The sequence below is a fragment of the Trematomus bernacchii genome, unplaced genomic scaffold, assembly GCF_902827165.1.
Source record: "Trematomus bernacchii unplaced genomic scaffold, fTreBer1.1, whole genome shotgun sequence".
Classification (NCBI taxonomy): Eukaryota; Metazoa; Chordata; class Actinopteri; order Perciformes; family Nototheniidae; genus Trematomus; species Trematomus bernacchii.
This window is the reverse complement of record NW_022988040.1, coordinates 22772-43157: the sequence shown is the minus strand read 5'-3', so window position 1 is coordinate 43157 and position 20386 is coordinate 22772. Positions and strand designations below refer to the sequence as shown.

General features: G+C 39.3%; 1 protein-coding gene across 1 annotated transcript; it reads right to left on the bottom strand.

The window, feature by feature from the left end:
- Positions 1 to 1072: 1072 nt before the first annotated feature.
- On the bottom strand, positions 1073 to 19598 carry LOC117472333 (protein FAM219B-like). The gene is made up of 7 exons (XM_034117479.1): positions 19412 to 19598; positions 18150 to 18258; positions 16940 to 17033; positions 15168 to 15245; positions 11883 to 11934; positions 7312 to 7434; positions 1073 to 1211 (listed from the first exon to the last, which is right to left on the bottom strand). The coding sequence occupies exons 1-6, from the start codon at positions 19472 to 19474 to the stop codon at positions 7321 to 7323; spliced, it is 510 nt and encodes a 169-aa protein (XP_033973370.1). The 5' UTR covers positions 19475 to 19598; the 3' UTR covers positions 1073 to 1211; positions 7312 to 7320.
- Between the last annotated feature and the right edge of the window lie 788 nt (positions 19599 to 20386).

The window sequence follows — 20386 nt, the reverse complement described above, 5'->3', positions numbered from 1 at the left end:
GTATTATTGATTGGTGATGGTGATTTTATGATTTTCTTATGGCTGCTTATCCTCCAGGACTTTTTCAAGGCTGCAAACAGAAGGAGACGTGTTATGTTAGTTTAGTGGTTCTCTCCTGGAGAGATGATCCTTTTACAAAATACAGTTACTCAAGTACATCTTCGATCTTCACAAATCAGTTATGAGTCTTCAAACAAATCGCGCTCAATTTAAGGCGGGGCCTCTCATATGACGCACACCTGCACACCTGCTAGCCTGTTCCATTCTTCGTTCTCCGAATGCTAGGAAGGATTCTTGCCTATAGCCTCTGAAGGACCTGACTCGGAAGGACATGTCCTACGAAGGAAGCGTCCTCGACTTTGAGAAACAGCCCCTGTATGAGTAAGACTGAAGCAAAGCCCTATAAAGAGACCACCACGAGACGATCAAGCATTTTGGACTTCCGCTGTTGCAACTCTTTCAGTTCTAGGGCTTTGGTACAACTTACTGCTTATGAGAAAGAAACAGATATCCAGGCTCCTGTCGCCATCTGGTGGTGAAGAGAAGAGCAAAGAGGGGCAAACACCTGTCTGCAAGGTTTCTATTTCATATTCAGAAGCAAATCATTGTACTTTAGTCGTGTTAACAAATACAACACAACTCAAATATGCACTCACTGCAGTTCTTATAGAATAAATATGGATTTAAAGTCTTGTTTCTTATGTATATTGTTTCCAAAGAACAGGGGTATATCATAACTATGCAATATGTCACGAGTAATTATGGATAAGGAAATACTTTTTTAATTACAGTGTATATTTAGTCAAATATATTTAGCCACCAATGCGTTTTTTGCTCATTGCAGAGAGCAGAATTAAAATCCTTCAGCGTAGAAATGTACCCAAGTACAGAAATAAAAACAAAGCAAGTCCTGGTGACCTGAAGCTCATCAAACCAAAAGGTACAAACTGGTTCATCAACACTTTGACCAAGATAGAGAAACTATGTTTTAATCTTGTATTCATGAGTTTATTTGATCAACTTGGAAAACATGATGCATTTATATACAAAACTAAAAGAACAACACACGTTCTTAAATGATTGGTTTCTTTATTATTAGGTCCACCATTTTGTACACAACAGGAAAGCATGGATTTGATCAACAATATATAGACATATTTAAAGTGGGGAATCAGAAGAGCTCATCGTCATCTCGTTATACATCCAAGGACCTGAGGAGAGAGGAGAAGGAGACATGTTCAGATGAGAGGAAGTCAATATCCTTCATGAGCTGCTGCACATTTTAACACACATTAACTTCCTAAATTCAGAATCAAGTTTATCACCTGAGGCCTGTACTACGAAGCTGGATTTTCGCTTAGCCGGCTAAATTCAGGGAAATCTCGGGCTTTCCGGTCCTACGACGCTGGTTCTCTTTTTAGCAGGCTAGATTTCCATGGTAACTTATGCTGAGCGGCAAACCTGCTCCGGAGCAGGGGGGTATACTACGAATCTAGTTCAACATATCCTGGATATGTTTTGAGTTATCCGGCTGACTAAATCCAAAAAAAAAAAACGCTCTCGCTAAACTGTCCTACGACGCTGGCTATCACCTCGACCGCAAGCCGTGTCCTATCTAGTTAGGTGCGCGTTCACATAAAAGGGGTGGTATTTGGAGCATTCGACCAATCACAAACATGGACAAGCCGTGTACTGACAGCGCAGCGCGTCATATATTTCCTGAATGAAAAGTCAACTAATATTAGACAAATATGAAGACGTTAAACTTTAAACATCCATGACTTAAACACTTTATCCAGGATAAAAGCCACATAGTTGCAGCTGCAAGGTGAATACAGCTGGTAAAAGAAAAAGTGTTTGAATACGTTCATTAACAGTTTTATGATATCACTGCTGCCCCGTCCAAGACACGAGTGGATCTGACTTTAATTACATTTGACTCGAGTGTCAACTTAATGTGTTGCTTAAAATAATACTTCTGCATACAGTATGTGACACTGTGAGTGTTGCACGCCAGATACGGCTCAAGAAGCTGACTCAGATAAGGAAATATATGATACATTATGATGTGATATCATGTGATATGAATGATAATGGGGTACGTCTGCACTTACAGTGCCGCGGACTGTAGGTTACTTATGTTGTGGCAGATATTTAAGTAAGCTTTCTTAACGCTAATGTTATAATAGTCAGATTGCTCTGAAGATGGGAGGGGATATTCTATTCATTTTCACGTTCACACAGTCAGTTGATTTTGGCCGGCTGTCTTTCCTGCAACGGCAGTTTAAACTGTATTTCCTTTCTCCTCCTGTCATATGAATTGATCGCTTTAAACTCCGCACACTGAGCTCTGATTGGTCAGCAGGCAGTGCTTTTATCCTGGAACCTATCCTGCTCCGGAGGATAGCCGTTCAGAATAAGTTATCTAGCCCGCTAAAAAGTGAACCAGCTTCGTAGGACCGGAAACCCCTGAAGTTAGCTTGCTAAACGAAAATCTTGATTCGTAGTATAGCCCCCAGGTTAGGTGGCAGGCTAAGAGATCAACTCAGTGAAAGCACCGCCTGCTGACCAATCAGAGCTCCGTGTGCGGAGTTTAAAGCGATCAATTCATATTAGAGGATAGAGGAAATACAGAAAAACTGCCGTTGCAGGAAAGACGGCCGGCAAAAATCAACTGACTGTGTGAACGTGAAAATTTATAGAATATCCCCTCCCATCTTCAGAGCAATCTGACTATTATAACATTAGCGTTAAGAAAGGTTACTTAAATATCTGCCACGACATAAGTAACCGGATCAGAGTAACATTAAGTACAGTCCGCGGCACTGTGAGTGCAGACGTAGATGTGTCCCATTATCATTCATATCATATCACATCATAATGTATCATATATTTCCTTATTTGAGTCAGCTTCTTGAGCCGTATCTGGCCGTGCAACACTCACAGTGTCACATACTGTATGCAGAAGTATTATTTTAAGCAACACATTAAGTTGACGAAACACTCGAGTCAAATTCTCCTAATTAAAGTCAGATCGTGTCTTAGACGGGGCAGTGATTTCATAAACCTGTTAATGTACGCATTCAAACACTTTTTCTTTTACCAGCTGTATTCACCTTGCAGGTGCAGCTATGTGGCTTTTATCCTGGGTAAAGTGTTTAAGTCATGGATGTTTAAAGTTTAACTTCTTCATATTTGACTAATATTAAAGTTCACTTTTCATTCAGGAAGTATGACGCTGCGCTGTCAGTACGCTTCTCCATGTTTGTGATTGGTCGAATACTCCAGATACCACCCCTTTCATGTGAACGCGCACCTAACTAGATAGGACACGGCTGGCTTGAGCGATCCACTTGATAACCAGCGTCGTAGTACAGTTTAGCGAGAGCGCGTATGTTTTGGCTTAGGCCAACCGGCTAACTCAAACATATCCAGGTTAAATTGAACCAGCTTCGTAGTACAGGCCTCTGGTACACACAGAGGGATTAGCTCTGGTGTATTGTGGTGCAAACATAAACAACTTCAGACCATAAGTTGCAAAAAGAGGTCAAAAATATACATTTAAATACAAAAGAACCTAAAAAACATAAAAACTAAAAGACTTGGAACACTGAATATATGTCAGACTACTGTGTGGTATATTTTAAGATAAGATCAGATAAGAAGAACTTTATTGATCCCAATGTGGGAAATGTTTGCGTTGCAGCAGCATGAAAAGACAAGGCATTGAACATTAGAGAAATGAAAAGACTAGATATATACTTTAATTTAGCCAGGACTGGATTATTAAATATGAGATTGAATATAAATGTGAAATGTACAGTGTGAGTTTGAGTCCAGTTATCAAGAGAAGGCTGTGCAGACGTTCAAACTCTAAGGTTTTATTGTCATATGCACAAAGCTACAGTGTAGACATGGCAATGAAATTCTTCTGACCTGAGCTCCTCCAACAATGCAACATATATAATGAAGTAGTGGCTATTTCCTTAACGATGAATCAAGTATTCAGATAATTGTCTGTATTTTGACTTGACTTCTCCCAACACACATTGCGTTCAGATATCTGTCCTGTGGTGCTGTGTACCTATTATTACCGTATACCGGTCCTTCTCTTCTGTTGTGAGACTGTAGAAAGAAAAGCTCCTTTACCTGTCTTTGAAGACACGCTTTATTTTTCTCAGGAGTGCAAAACCCTTTTCTTTTGGATAATTCGTTTTCTCCTGTTTTTACGTTAGAGTAGGTAAGAAGCCTGTACGTTTATTTTTCTCATTCGTTAGGTAAGAGTTTTGTGTTAAAAGGTTTGTTTGTTTTGTGGTTTTGTTACTCCTCTTTGTAATCATTTTGGTAATTACATTTACCAAACGACATTCTCTGTCTCGGCCTCCATGTTCTTGGGAGTGGGAAAAGTGGGGACAGTGCAACTTTATGCTGCGCCTAGGTTCCCCTAGACCTGGGCGTAACATAATTAAACTGGGATCGATTGTCTACTATCGATCCCAGTTTCTCAAATTCTCTCAAAATGTGGATTTCTCAGACTAAAACCCAAAGATATTCACTGTGATCTGATATAACACCCAGTGAACAGCACGTTTTTTAGATTTTAGAGACTTCAAATAGCAGTTTCCTTAACGATGAATCAATTATCAAGATGTTTGTCGGTATTTTTTTGCCTAGCGTCGATCCCAGTTTCTCAACTTCTCTTGAAATGTGGATTTCTAAAAAAGAAAAATGAATGAAATTCTTCTGACCTGAGCTCCTCCAACAATGCAACATATACAATAACATACAAAATAGAGCAAGAAGTCTATATACATGTAAATAGAATATGTACAAGAACAGAATATGAAATTAAATAATGTACATTAAGACCAAATTAAATACGGTTTATTGCGGTGATAACTATTTATATAAATAAGTAGATTGCAAGATGACAGATGAATGTTATGGATGTTCTTCACAGAGCTCAGGTGTTTAACAGTCTTACTGCCTGTGGGATGAAACTGACTGAGGTATTTGAAAGTATGTGAGTCTATGTAAAACATGTGTGGACATGTCGATCATCAAATCCATAATGGTGGTGTCTTTAAACGTGTCGTCGTATCAGTCCAAAACCCAAAGATATTAACTTTGATGTGATATAAAACAGAGCACATGCATTCATTCTATCTGTTCAGACTGTCTGGATGCACCAATCTGACTTTCCTTTGCAACTAATGCTTATGTTTCATTATTTATTAATCGTTTGGTCTATAACAGGGATGTCCAAACTACGGCCCGGGGGCCAAATGCAGAAAGTATAATGGCATGCGGCCCACAAAATGAAACTTGAGCTTGTCTTGTATTGTACTTCTTAAATATATCTGTAAACATGTTACACAGTAGTGTTCATGTGTTAATGAGCCCACTTTCAGTCAATTACAAATATGTTCTAACAAATCTAAGTTGATAAGAGCCCAATAACTTATTGAAATAACGACCCTTCCTATTTCCTCTTATGATGAGCAATCTGAGGCTTCTCTTTTAAGGAATGAGCTGCTAACAAAATGAATGAAACCCTATGGAAAGCTGTCATGTAGGCTGCAGCATCATTTACTGACATTTGATTGGTTTAGCTAACTTATAACTTCACTTATGAGCCAATAAACCTCTAGTGAGCGGCCCAGCCCTTCGAATATTTTTCTGTATGTGGCCCTCGGAGAAAAAAGTGTGGACACCCCTGCTCTATAACACACTGAATATATGACAGACTACCTTGTGTTATATTTTAAATTGGAGGGCTGTGCAGAGACGTGTGCAGAGATGTGCTAAATACATGTTTTAATGAGTGGATTCTCACCTATTTCTTTTTGAGTAACTGGTTCGTGCTTTTTGAAGAAAGACATGTGTGTTCAGTGGCGACTCGTCCTCAGGGGCAGCCCCACCTAGTGTCAGCAGAAAGTCATGAAAATAATAATAATTCCAAAAATATGCAAAAAGAATATATGTTCAAATATATGTTAAGATCATGTTTAATCATCTGATTCGTCTGTGCATTGCTGTTTTAGTCTGCGTTCTTCTACTTAGCGTCTACAGTGTGCCTATTGAGCCGTTTTGAGCGATGTGGGTCAAGCCCCGATCGAGCCCCTCTCTCTCTCTGTCAAAGTGAATGGGTTCTGTAAAAACTACACTGCGCATGCTCAGAGTCTTTTTCTATTCAATGTGTGCGGCAACAAAATAATCACCGGTGGGGCATAGTGCTGGCAACCCCACCAAACGTCATCTCATAATTCAGAGCTGATTGGCTGTAAGTACGTGTGCCGCGAAAAGTGTAGTTGTGAAGAGGGGACGAGAGAGAGCAGCGTATAGCGATTACAATCAGTAACAAGGAAAGAAAATGAATGAAGTTGACCCTCTACTTCAGCTTTGGTAAGTTCGTTTGATGTCATATCTTTTGTTGATCTTCTGTGTTTTGCCTGTAGGCTATTGCTCTGCTGGATCCATTGATATTGTGACCTCGTGATGAGTGTCTGTGTCCCCCCCCCCCTCTCTCTCGATCAGAACCACGGATAGCCTACAGCTATTTGTTTACGTGTTTAAAAAAGCACCAGAAGCTATACACATCTAAGTTGTTCGTGCCCCTCCACTTTTGTACATATAAAAACGCCACTGTGTGTGTTTCAAAATGTCAAAGGCAGACATTTAAAGGGCAGATTTCAGTAACCGTGGGAAACTGACTCCAACACATTGATTGAAACCGATTTAAAAAGTGAGTTACAAAGAAGAGTAATTAGTAAATAGAGCAGGGGTGGCCAAATCTTTTTCACCGAGGGCCACATACAGAAACATATACGAAGGGCTGGGCCCCTCAGTAGAGGTTCATTGCCTCATAAGTTCATTTATAAGTTAGCAAAACCAATCAAATGTAGGTAAGTGATGCTCGTGAGTGTTGGCAGCTCATCCCTTAAAACAGAAGCTTCAGATTGATTAAAATAAGGAGGAATAGGAACGGTGTGTTTCAAGCTTGTTATGGAAATAAGTCATTGGGCTTTTTCTTATCAACTAAGATTTGTTAGAAAATGTTTCCAGCTTTATTAGAAAAGTGGTCTCATTAACACATGAATACTACTGTGTAATATATTTGTACATATATATTTAAGAAGTACAATATAAGACGAGCACAAGTTTCATTTGTGGGCCGTATTCCATTATACTTTCTTTATCTGCTGAGGTTTGGAGACCCCTGATGTAGAGTCATTTCTGGGGTGAAACTGTCCCTGAGACACGTGTGCAGAGATGTGCTAAAAACACATGTTGTAATGAGAGCATCGTCACCTGGAGGGTCTATAACTTGTCCATGCCGAGCTGTTCTGGAGTGGAGATGCCGAGCTCTGACAGCGTGGGCTGCAGCTCCTGGATCAGGTACGGGTAGATCTCTTTGTGGGGGCCGGCTTTGTCCTGAAAGACACAGAGGAAATAACAAATGAAGAGGATGTTGTTATGGAGAACACAGCGTACACTACTTACAGCGATCAGCAATACATATGGATGGAAAAGCTTGAGACTGAAGCCCTCCTTTAGGATTGGTTTAACCCTTGTGCCCTCCTCGAATTTTCAACCTTTCGACCCCTTCGTGGCAAAAATGTACACGCCCATAATAACTGCTACTAAATCATCATACATCAACATTTCTTTCTACTTTTTTTTTCATGAATCACTTAAACAACTTATAACGTACTCAAAACTACCAAACATTCAATAATTTTCTGGATTTTAACCCTTTAAATGCCTGTTTAATTATTTGAATTATTTCATTTTTTCTTACGAAAAAACACAAAACATAATTATTTTTCAATATAATAATTAATAGAGGGATGGAACTTTGGTGGTTATTAGAGTCTGGGATGTGTCAAAGATTAGCAACAAAATTGATTTCACTGCATTATTATTTTGTACGTAGTGTCAGATACTACCTTTGGACACCTTCGTGGCAAAAATGTACACGCCCATAATAACTGCTATTAAATCATCATACATCAATATATTTTTCTACTTTTTTTTTCATGAATCACATATACAACTTCTAACATACTCAAAACTACCATTTTCGGTTTCGATTTTAACCCTTTAAACGCCTGTTTCATTATTTTCATTATTTCATTTATCTAAAAAATGCCTCATTGACTTCCATTCAGACCACATTTGTTGATCTCATTGCCATTGCAGTATAAAACCATGCATTTTGTAATGTCAGCATTTCATTTAGAAGAAAAGTAGTGATATTTGATATTTCTACTCTATTCCCACAGATTCCACCATTTTCCCACTGTAGGCCGATGCATTAAATTCTTACATTTTTGCCAGTTATATTATGGAGCCGTGTGACTACCAGGGGGCCCCGAGAGTGGTGTGTGTGTGTGTGTGTGTGTGTATGTGTGTGTGTGTGTATGTGTGCGTGTGCGTGTGCGTGTGCGTGTGTGTGTGTGTGTGTGTATATGTGCGTGTGTGTGTGTCATTTCCAGCAGCAGACTAGCAGGTCCTGCAGCATGTGACCTGGTGCTCTCAGGTGATAGAACAACAATTTTTTAGGCCTGTGCACAACCAGCACACACCTCTCCTCCCTCTCCGTGTGTATGTGAGAATCTGTAAGCATGCACAGATCATTTCATGGGAGAAAAAAAAGGCCATCTTTTGAGGGATGTGTTTGATGTGTCTTTGAAGAGCTGCTTGATTACTCAAAAACAAAAAACAACTGTTAGTGTGTTTATGCACCTGGCTGCCAAAGATAAACATGCAGTTTGACCAAGGGCTTATTTCATTAGTGAGCAGAGAAGGAGAAAGACCTGGAGCAAAGAGAAGGAACTCAAATGAAGAAGCTTTTCAGTGCAGAAGAGACTTCAGAAATAATCTTGCAGCCTTCTTCTGCCAGCGAGCTGCAGGACTCATCTGAAGAAGACACAAGGTTCGAGCTGGGGTCTGACACTGAATGCTCTCTGGGGTCTGACACTGAATGCTCTCTGGGGTCTGACACTGAATGCTCTCTGGGGTCTGACACTGAATGCTCTCTGGAGTCCAGCATTTCTTTGAGTTCCTCTGACCCTTCATCTGAAAGTGGAGAGGACACTGAGGGTCCGACCCACAGTGAGGGGACAGAGAAGAACGGAGGTCGTTCTCCCAGGAGCTGGGGAAAACCAGGGTGTCCTCACAGATTGTGAGAAGAAAGCCCCCCGTGGTGGTGGATGGTGGGCCGGACCCTCAGTGTCCTCTCCACTTTCAGATGAAGGGTCAGAGGAACTCAAAGAAATGCTGGACTCCAGAGAGCATTCTGTGTCAGACCCCCCCTCGAACCTTGTGTCTTCTTCAGATGAGTCCTGCAGCTCGCTGGCAGAAGAAGGCTGCAAGATTATTTCTGAAGTCTCTTCTGCACTGAAAAGCTTCTTCATTTGAGTTCCTTCTCTTTGCTCCAGGTCTTTCTCCTTCTCTGCTCACTAATGAAATAAGCCCTTGGTCAAACTGCATGTTTATCTTTGGCAGCCAGGTGCATAAACACACTAACAGTTGTTTTTTGTTTTTGAGTAATCAAGCAGCTCTTCAAAGACACATCAAACACATCCCTCAAAAGATGGCCTTTTGTTCCCATGAAATGATCTGTGCATGCTTACAGATTCTCACACACACACACACGGAGAGGGAGGAGAGGTGTGTGCTGGTTGTGCACAGGCCTAAAAAATTGTTGTTCTATCACCTGAGAGCACCAGGTCACATGCTGCAGGACCTGCTAGTCTGCTGCTGGAAATGACACACACACACACACACACACACACACACGCACATACATATACATACATACACACACACACACACCACTCTCGGGGCCCCCTGGTAGTCACACGGCTCCATAATATAACTGGCAAAAATGTAAGAATTTAATGCATCGGCCTACACGGAAACTTGTGTAATCTGTTGGAATAGAGTAGAAATATCAAATATCACTACTTTTCTTCTAAATGAAATGCTGACATTACAAAATGCATGGTTTTATACTGCAATGGCAGTGAGATCAACAAATGTGGTCTGAATGGAAGTCAATGAGGCATTTTTGAGAGAAATGAAATAATTAAAATAATGAAACAGGCATTTAAAGGGTTAAAATCCTGCCAATGATTGAATGTTTGGTAGTTTGGAGTATGTTAGAAGTTGTATATGTGATTCATGAAAAAAAAGTAGAAAAAGATATTGATGTATGATGATTTAATAGCAGTTGTTTTGGGCGTGTACATTTTTGCCACAAAGGTGTCCAGAGGTAGTATCTGACACTACATAAAAATTAATAATGCAGTCAAATCAATTTTGTTGCTAATCTTTGACACATCCAAGACTCTAATAACCACCAAAGTTTCATCCCTCTACTAATTATTATTATATTGAAAGAAATTCATTTTTTGTCTTTTTTTTTTAAAGAGAAATGAAATAATTAAAATAATGAAACAGGCATTTAAAGGGTTAAAATCCTGACAATGATTGAATGTTTGGTAGTTTGGAGTACGTGAGAAGTTGTTTATGTGATTCATGAAAAAAAAGTAGAAAAAGATATTGATGTATGATGATTTAATAGAAGTTGTTTTGGGCGTGTACATTTTTGCCACGAAGGTGTCCAGAGGTAGTATCTGACACTACGTAAAAATTAATAATGCAGTGAAATCAATTTTGTTGCTAATCTTTGACACATCCCAGACTCTAATAACCACCAAAGTTTCATCCCTCTACTAATTATTATGTTGAAAGAAATTCATTTTTTGTCTTTTTTTTTTAAAGAGAAATTAAATAATTCAAATAATGAAACAGGCATTTAAAGGGTTAAAATCCTGAAAATTATTGGATGTTTGGTAGTTTTGAGCACGTTAGAAGTTGTTCAAGTGATTCATGGAAAAAAAAGTTTAATAAAATATTGATGTATGATGATTTAATAGCAGTTTCTATGAGCGTGTACATTTTTGCCACGAAGGGGTCCAGAGGGTGCAAAATGCATCACGAGAGTATACAAAACATGTAAGAGTAAACGACATTGGATTTCAAAAATTTGACTCAAAAGAAGACTTCTTGCAAAAATCCATGCCAAAAGCTGTAACACAGCTGATATGAACACCAAATCAAAGAAAAAAAGTCAGGAAAAATGTACAAAAATGCCCGAGGAGGGCACAAGGGTTAAGTACACATTCTAGTTACTTCTACAGTAATGTGAGGAAACAAGAAAGACTGATTTCTGCTAAACGGCCGGGAAAACCACCCGACTCCATATCTGAGCAGGGTGTGTGTGGGTGTGTGTGGGTGTGTGTGTGTGTGTGTGTGTGTGTGTGTGTGTGTGTGTGTGTGACTGGTTTCATGCACAGTGGTGATATGTTATGATGCAGTACTGCACTTCTAATCAACACAGTGTTTTTTTAATTGACTCAACATTGATAACACTTTCCCCTAAATTGCTCCTGAGGGGATTGTACTCCACAGTATTGAGTGTATGTAAGTCGCTTTGGATAACAGTAAAAATTCATAAAAACAACACACTTTAAATATATAAAAGTCTAACAAGTGACATCTAATGTACTTTTTAAATATAATTAGTTATACTTTTACTTCAGTAAAGGATCTAAATACTTTTTTATATATGTATAATGTGGTGTTGCGACTGTCAGACAAAAACAATCTTAAAATAATGAACCAGTTTTACACCGTGCAGAAACCGTGTGCTGACAAAGGGATGGATTGCACAGAAGTCACAAAGATGCAAATAGAGAAATGAAGCCCATCTTTGAACATATTAGCATGAACAGGAAACACACTCATAGTCACTTGGCCAGTTCGACTGCATCGTGAGGGAAATATGTGAAAGCATCTGAAGGAGAACTCACCTCGGCTGAAGAGTATCCCGAAGAGTACTGCTCAAAATCTATCTCCTCGTCACTGTGAAGACAAGCAGGAAGTTCTTTAAATCCGTCTTCAAACACACTGATGTACTTCAAATTATTCCAATATAATAATAATAATAATAATAATCCTTATATTTATTAAAGCGCTTTATCAATGACTCAAAGCGCTTTACAAATACACATTACACATACAGATCATACATGTAATGGTCTACTGTGGACAATACCCACAGGAGCAAGTTCAGGTGAAGTGTCTTGCCCAAGGACACAATATGACATTGTTTTTTAAATGGAGGATTTTCTGATAAAATGCAGGTTTTTAGGAGCTTTTTGTTTTGGTTTATTATGTTTTAATCTCAAAAACACAGAGAACTCAATCAAACAGTGTTCCTACATCAAAACTCTCCCAAAAGGAAGTCACACTGCCTCAAATGTAAACAAAAAAAAGCACCTTACAGTCTTAATAACTCAAGGATTATATATATATTAAATACAAAATCAAATACGGGAGTGCGTCAAAAGAATTAGGAATGTATGGAAAGACTCTCTTAATGTATCAAAGTGTTGTCTGATTAAAGTGGATTTAAATCCCTCTTTTCTCCAATAAAGAACTAAACAAACACTACATCTCTCAAACATGTGGAATAAAATGTGAGTTAAGGTGATTTCTAATCCCTTAGGGTTCCTCTATCAGCCCAAAAAGACCAAGAAAGTCTTTATGTTTGTTTAGAAAAACATTTAAGGAGTATCCTTTGAGTGCAAAATGCAATTTGGAGTCGCCTGTTTACAGCCAGCTCTTTGCATGGTACAACAAAACCAAATGAAAGCTCAGCGCAAGTTCAATCAGGAAGACCAAGCTCTTCATTCATATTACATGTCATTTCAATCCTCTCTCCTCCCTCATTAAGTGATCGGGTGTCACTCCCCAGCTAACCAATCTCTCCTCTCTCCATTCTCACAAGCCTATCATAGCTCCCGCTAATCCCTTTATATCTGCTCTTCCCTCTGTCAGCTGTCATTTCAGGTGACAATACGCAACCCTCCTCCACCCATTTCGCCTCCCGTCTCCTTCAGGACCAAGCTAAGGCTGCTTTTACACGGGAACGTTTGCGTTTATGCACAGTATGCGTTTTCAAAAAAGTCTTCCGTTCACATGCATTCGTTTCATTTAACGTGTCTGTTCAAACGAGACCGCTGGACACGCTGTAGTACATATGCTGGGACTGTAAGTGGCACTGTAACTTCCGCCACAAAATACACCAAAAGCAGCGAAGAAGACCCCGGAGCAATGTTGCCATGGCTACCCTTCTGTTTATGCCCCGCGGTGGATTTAGCAACATGTAGTGGTTCATGTAATTCTCCATGTCCACTTGTTGCTGATGGTTGTGGTAGAGGAGCTGTAGATGTTGCACTAACATCTGTAGCATGGTCATTAGCAGTAGCACTAGCAGTAGCTACTGGCCATGCTACAGCAGTGAGCAGCAGAGGCGGGGCTATCGTTATTTTTTCTACTTCTTACATGTTGAACCCAAATACCTGTACTTTCTACTTCTTACATTTTGAACACAAATACCTGTACTTTCTACTTCTTACATGTTGAACACAAATACCTGTACTTTCTACTTCTTACATTTTGAACACAAATACCTGTACTTTCTACTTCTTACATGTTGAACACAAATACCTGTACTTTCTACTTCTTACATTTTGAACACAAATACCTGTACTTTCTACTTCTTACATGTTGAACACTAATACCTGTACTTTCTACTTCTTACATGTTGAACACAAATACCTGTACTTTCTACTTCTTACATTTTGAACACAAATACCTGTACTTTCTACTTCTTACATGTTGAACACTAATACCTGTACTTTCTACTTCTTACATGTTGAACACAAATACCTGTACTTTCTACTTCTTACATTTTGAACACAAATACCTGTACTTTCTACTTCTTACATTTTGAACACAAATACCTGAACTTTCTACTTCTTACATGTTGAACACAAATACCTGTACTTTCTACTTCTTACATGTTGAACACAAATACCTGTACTTTCTACTTCTTACATGTTGAACACTAATACCTGTACTTTCTACTTCTTACATGTTGAACACAAATACCTGTACTTTCTACTTCTTACATGTTGAACACTAATACCTGTACTTTCTACTTCTTACATGTTGAACCCAAATACCTGTACTTTCTACTTCTTACATGTTGAACACAAATACCTGTACTTTCTACTTCTTACATGTTGAACACAAATACCTGTACTTTCTACTTCTTACATGTTGAACACAAATACCTGTACTTTCTACTTCTTACATGTTGAACACAAATACCTGTACTTTCTACTTCTTACATGTTGAACACAAATACCTGTACTTTCTACTTCTTACATGTTGAACACAAATACCTGTACTTTCTACTTCTTACATGTTGAACACAAATACCTGTACTTTCTACTTCTTACATGTTGAACACTAATACCTGTACTTTCTACTTCTTACATGTTGAACCCAAATACCTGTACTTTCTACTTCTTACATGTTGAACACAAATACCTGTACTTTCTACTTCTTACATGTTGAACACAAATACCTGTACTTTCTACTTCTTACATGTTGAACCCAAATACCTGTACTTTCTACTTCTTACATGTTGAACACAAATACCTGTACTTTCTACTTCTCACATGTTGAACCCAAATACCTGTACTTTCTACTTCTTACATGTTGAACACTGTACTTTCTACTTCTTACATGTTGAACACAAATACCTGTACTTTCTACTTCTCACATTTCCCAAACAGGCTGGTTCCTTTAGTTTGAATGTGTGTTTGGTGGCGTGATCATTATTATTTAGAGTCATTGCGTGCCTATTGATTTGAACACGATCCGTGTATCCATCATTTCCTGGTCTTCTCTAAAGAAGAGGGACCAATGAAAACGTTGTCATGTTGCCGTTGTTCAGCATGGAAACATTCATTAGCTAACAATGACATTATTGTTCTATTAATATAAAGGGAGGTCAGGTACTCTTTAAAACAGCTGCTAGTTATGGGTACTTTTTACTGAAGTACATTTCAAAGCCCTCTTTACTTTGACTTGAGTAAAGAAGTTTAGTCAGTACTTCTACTTTCACCAGAGTGTTTTTAAACACGAGTATCTGTACTTCTACTTGAGTAAAGGATGTGTACTTTGCCCTCTCTGGGTTCAGGTGACTGCCTTCAGTAGGAATTGAACCCTGTGAACCTCACCTGTCTGAGTCCAGAGCCACTAAACTGTCCTCAGCATGTTGACTCAGAGCAGCGTAGCCCTTGTTATACTTCACCGTCCTGGAAGAAGAAACCAGAAAATGTTTTAAAAATCGTGCAAAACAAACATCGTTAACCCTCTGAGACCCACGGTCCCAAATATCACGTCATCTTCAAAGCATAACTCATGAACAGAAGAAGTTAGAAGCTTCTAATCACTTCTGGCACAATCCCAACAACTGTGTGCAATTTTCTGTGTTGGATGTTTTTTTTCAATATTATGGTTCGAAGTTCTGTTTAAGTTACAAATTCAAGCTCCGTTTTTAGTCGTTTTTTTGTTTTATGGGCAAATATCCCCCATTATAGTGTATAGAAGTCTTTAATGAGTAACATATAACATTACCTGAGGTTGTGCTGATTTCTGCGATGTGTAAAACTTGATTATCATTGTAGCCATGCCTCATACTGCTCATACCCCTCTATTACAGCCCTGTTCCAAACAGACTGATTCTGCTTTAAAGTGGACCTATCATGCTATATTTGATACATATATTGTAGGGCCATACCTATATAAAACATGTCTGTGAAGTTTTTTTTCAAAATACCAAACAGATCATGCATTTTAGCCATGCCTCATTTCGCTCTATTTGCTCTTTTTCAGCCCTGTTTTTGCAAGGGCTGATTCTGTGGCAAATGAGCTGCAGCTGACCACGCCCCCCTGCAGAAGAGGGGGGCGTGGCACGGCCCCGGCACGAGCGTCATGTTACCATGCTTGCTGTGAATACGAGAGGACGATAACGGTCGTATCCGCTACAGTTCTCTATCAGATAGACGGTTCGGCCACACGAGGCCGACACGGAAACGCAGAAAACGATAACGATAACGATAACGGGTCCCTAGGTGGGTAGATCTGCAAACGAAACGCTCTGGGGGGGCAAACGGCTCTGTGTCTACGCCTATACGATCATGTCCTGATAACGAAGAAATAGCCCCGCCTCTCCCCGCCTCTCCTGCTCAGATATCAGCTGCTGGGCTCTCAGAAGAGGGGGAGGAAAAGAGACGCTCCGTTTTGTATTCTTATATTATTATATAGAGTCGTTATCAATTTGTTTTAAAGCTCAATAAATAACAAAGAAGACCTCTGACCGGCACTTTTCTAATTTTGTCCGGAAGATTTAAACTTTAACGGACATGTTGACCGGCGAAAAATCTAACTGAAACTCTGCTGCACGGTCCTCTCGTCCCTTGGAAGAGGCGGAGAGGTGGGTGTTTGTCATCTGCTGGTGGACTACCGGAGAGAATTACAGCCGGAGCAAACGCTTGCCTCGGGGAGGGAGAAAAAGAGCCAGAGCGTCCACAGCGGAGAATAAACAGAAGGGCAACCATGCGCGGGAAGTCTACTTCGCTGCTTTTGTCGCAGACTACAGCGCCACTTACAGGCCCGGCATATGTACTACAGCGTTTTGTTTTTTGACACTTGGTGAGTTCCCTGACACACCGGGGACACATATTTATGTAAAAAAGACATAAAAAAGTGCATTTTGCATAATAGGTCCCCTTTAACTTCTGTACGTACCACTTCGAAAAGCATTTGGATTGAAGTGATGCTAATGCAGTAGCTTTTAATCTGGTTAGGGTTATAGACAGGAAGTGTATCTGCAGGACTCTTGCTTTTTGAGTTGGTCTCTTCACGGTTGAATGCACTTATTGTCAGTTGCTTTGGATAAAAGTGTCAGCTAAATGAAATGTAATGTAATCTTCAAACGTCTCCTCACCTCTTGGCTCCTTGTCGGGGCTGATGCACCACAGGGGGTCCTGGAGAAAGAGCTTTCTTCTTCAGGGCTTTCCTCGCCATCTCCCTGTGTTTCTCTGTGGAAAATAAACAGACGTGTGTTTTTAGTCTAGTTTGGAGTCCTGTTGTGAACCCAGAAATGTTGAGTACCCCATTTTTTAAGATAGAAATGTAAAGTACGGGTTTCCAGCACATAGAAAACAATTTAGGAGTGTTTTGGGGGGTTATTGAGGATGTTGAATCCAATTCTGACATTTTCAGGATCATAAGTGGCACTTTTAACCTGAAAGAGGCCATATTTGTAGTCCTTAAGGCAGGGGTGGGGAACCTTTTTCCTCTCAAGGGCCATTTCAATTTTTTCAACATCCTCCGAGGGCCGTACAAATTATTGACCTCTGCTTAAAAATACAAAAATCACAGCCCATTCATTTGGCCTTTCTTTCATGCTGTGCAAAGAAAAAGCAACCTCTTAATCCAGATATCTTACCATGACTCGCGCATGCATTCACGTGCACGGTGTGGCATGACCACCAAAACAGAAAGATATGGACACAAGATGTGTGCAAATGTATTTAGTTTCCTATCCATGTAAACATGATTTAAGTGGGGGGTGGACCTAACCTGCTCTAGGGGGGTCCGGGGTGCATGCTCCCCCAGGAAGATTTGTTTTTAAATGTTGAAGTTAAAAGCATCAATCTGGTGCACTTTGAGAGCAACATTAGGAGATCTATGGATACATATCTCAACACCCATATGAAACAGAACTGTAAACAGATTTTATTTCTCTTTATGGATATTTACAAATCACTCCCCTTTCAAACTGTATTCTTGTTTATTAATAACAACTTTATTTTACTGTCATATAGTATTTTATACCTGTTTACTTCATTCTCTTATTTTTTTATAACTATAATGATCATATAAAGATGTGCCTTTACCTCACTGGTTGTAGAAAAAGCTTCTTATATTCGTTAGCATAGCTAGCTAACCAGATGCTAATAACAACAAAGTTATTGACTGTATGATCAGTATGACAGATGAACAGATCGCCACTGGGCTTTCAACTAAAGAAAGCTCTCCTCGTGTCTCTCCGAGTCCTGTTTCCAATTGCTTCAGAAGTTTCCCCCACAATAACAACCATTATAATCTGACCAACACACAGGCGTTATATAATAGTTAATAGAGTTACTCACGTAGTTTGAGGTGTATTGCTGGAGCTCTCGACATGATGTAAGGTCCTCTTTTCTCCACTGGCCGGATGCCTCCGTCAGCTGTTTTAGGTCTGGTGCCATTACTGGGTCCCTGAGGACGGAGGAATTGAGAACAATCTGTACATTAATATATGTTTGGCAGCTAAATAATCATAATAATAAAGCATTATTTATATAGCACTTTTCATACAACACGTGCAGCTCAAAGTGCTTTTTACAAAATGAATCTGAAGCCAGTCCCCAACTCCGGGGACTTCCGTCCGGGGACTCCGGGTGGCAATATACGCCGTGAAGTTGTTTGCGGCCTGCCAGTAAACCCAAATCAGAAGTAGAAGAAGTGACGTCAGCGGCTTCATTTGCCTAATCCTTCCCCAGGAACTTATTCCGGTGTGAACGCGATCTGTACTTAGTTCATGAGAACTAAAGAGAACTAAGTTCTCATGAACCTTTGTGGGAAAAGTACTGCGGTGTGAATGCGCCTACAGTATACAAGTACTTTTAGTACTTAATTTGGAGGCAATACTTTTTTAATTCAGGACTTTTACTTATAACATAGCATGTTTTCTATTAAGCTACTTTTACTTAAGTTAGAAATCCAATTAGTTCTTCCACTTCTACATAAGTTACTCCATAACTGTCTCTAAAAAAAGTGAAAACTCCTCCAGATGTCCCCAGCAGTTCTGTTTATGGAATAAGAAACGATAACACTGTAGGTGTTTATGGGCCAACTATATAATGTCACTTAATGTCAATCAAACTCAATCTTAGCATTGTTTTACGAAAAAGAGAAACACTTCATTTTGTAAACACGACTAATATAAACAACTGTCAAAATCCCAGGCTAAGCTAATCAGCTAGCAGCTAGCCTATGGATGTATAAAGAGACAGAGGCGTTCATTCCTATGAGAGTTGCTCAGTGGCGCTTGAAGCCAAAAATAGAGCGAGTGTAGGTTCAGAAAGTACCCGGATATAAGCCCAAGGCGCATGCGCAGTCTGAGTTTTATTATAAACTTTAGCTTTTGTGTCGTTGTTCCACATAACTTGCCAGGATTTAATTATTCATCGTGCTTTATTAATTATTATACTTCAGTTTGCTGCTGTAATATAGCTGTTTTTATACCAGTGACATCCTTGAAGTTGTAGTACTGCCATTTGGCCACTACGCCCATTCATAAAAACCGTCTTCAACTAGCCTCCCAGTTTCTATGTACAAGTTAGCGTTAGCTATCTTTAGCAGACATTACCGGGAAGACTTGCGGCTCCAGCAGGGTGTCCTTCTCCGGTTCCTCTATGATGTCGTTCATCATCTTGTCGGTAGTTGTCACAATTTATTCCACAAAACAGCCATGGTGGGACTTTGTTGCTCTTCTCCTCGGGAGCAGGGAGGCACTTCTGTCAGCTAATGCATGAGTGAAAAGGTTCCATACTACTTCCGGGAGAAGTTTTTCAAAATAAAACATGAGAATAACTGACGTAGCAGGGAATTGTAAGGAGGATTATTTCAACCAATCAGAGGTGGAATAAGTACTCAGATCTTGTACTTGAGTCAAAGTAGAAGTACCACAGTGTATGAATACTCTGTTAGAAGTAAAAGTCCTGCATTCATACTTTTACTCCACTACAAGTTACAAGTAAATGGTGTACTTTTACTCCACTACATGTATTTAATACCTTTAGTGACTTTACAGATGTGGATGAATGATGTGAAATATAATCAAGTGTTAAATCAGACTTTAGTTCCACCTGGAGTAAATTCACAAGCTACCCTGCAGTATACAAAGTCATTCAAACTAGCTGCACCTTTACCAGCTTTGAGAACACTTTAATGATCAATCATTATAAAACATATCATATATATTATTCTGAAATGGACCAATCTGCACAATCACTACTTTTACTGTCGCTACTTTAACTATATTTTGATGATAATACTTTTCTACTTTTACTTGAGGAACATTTTGAATGCAGGACTTTTACTGTAACAGAATATTCCTATACTCTGGTACTTCTCCTTTTACTCAAGTAAAATATCTGAGTACTTCTCCTTTTACTCAAGTACAAGATCTGAGTACTTCTACTTTTACTCAAGAACAAGATCTGAGTACTTCTACTTTTACTCGAGAACAAGATCTGAGTACTTCTACTTTTACTGAAGTACAAGATCTGAGTACGTCTACTTTTACTCAAGTACAAGATCTGAGTACTTCTACTTTTACTCA

What these genes read in the sequence shown, in the direction of transcription:
- LOC117472333 (XM_034117479.1), bottom strand. Translation starts at nt 19,474, where the DNA reads ATGATGAACGACATCATAGAGGAACCGGAGAAGGACACCCTGCTGGAG. An exon ending in AGCAATACACCTCAAACTAC is followed by an intron (nt 17,034 to 18,149) that starts GTGAGTAACTCT and finishes TATTTTCCACAG; the next exon opens with AGAAACACAGGGAGATGGCG. An exon ending in CCCCGACAAGGAGCCAAGAG is followed by an intron (nt 15,246 to 16,939) that starts GTGAGGAGACGT and finishes TTCTTCTTCCAG; the next exon opens with GACGGTGAAGTATAACAAGG.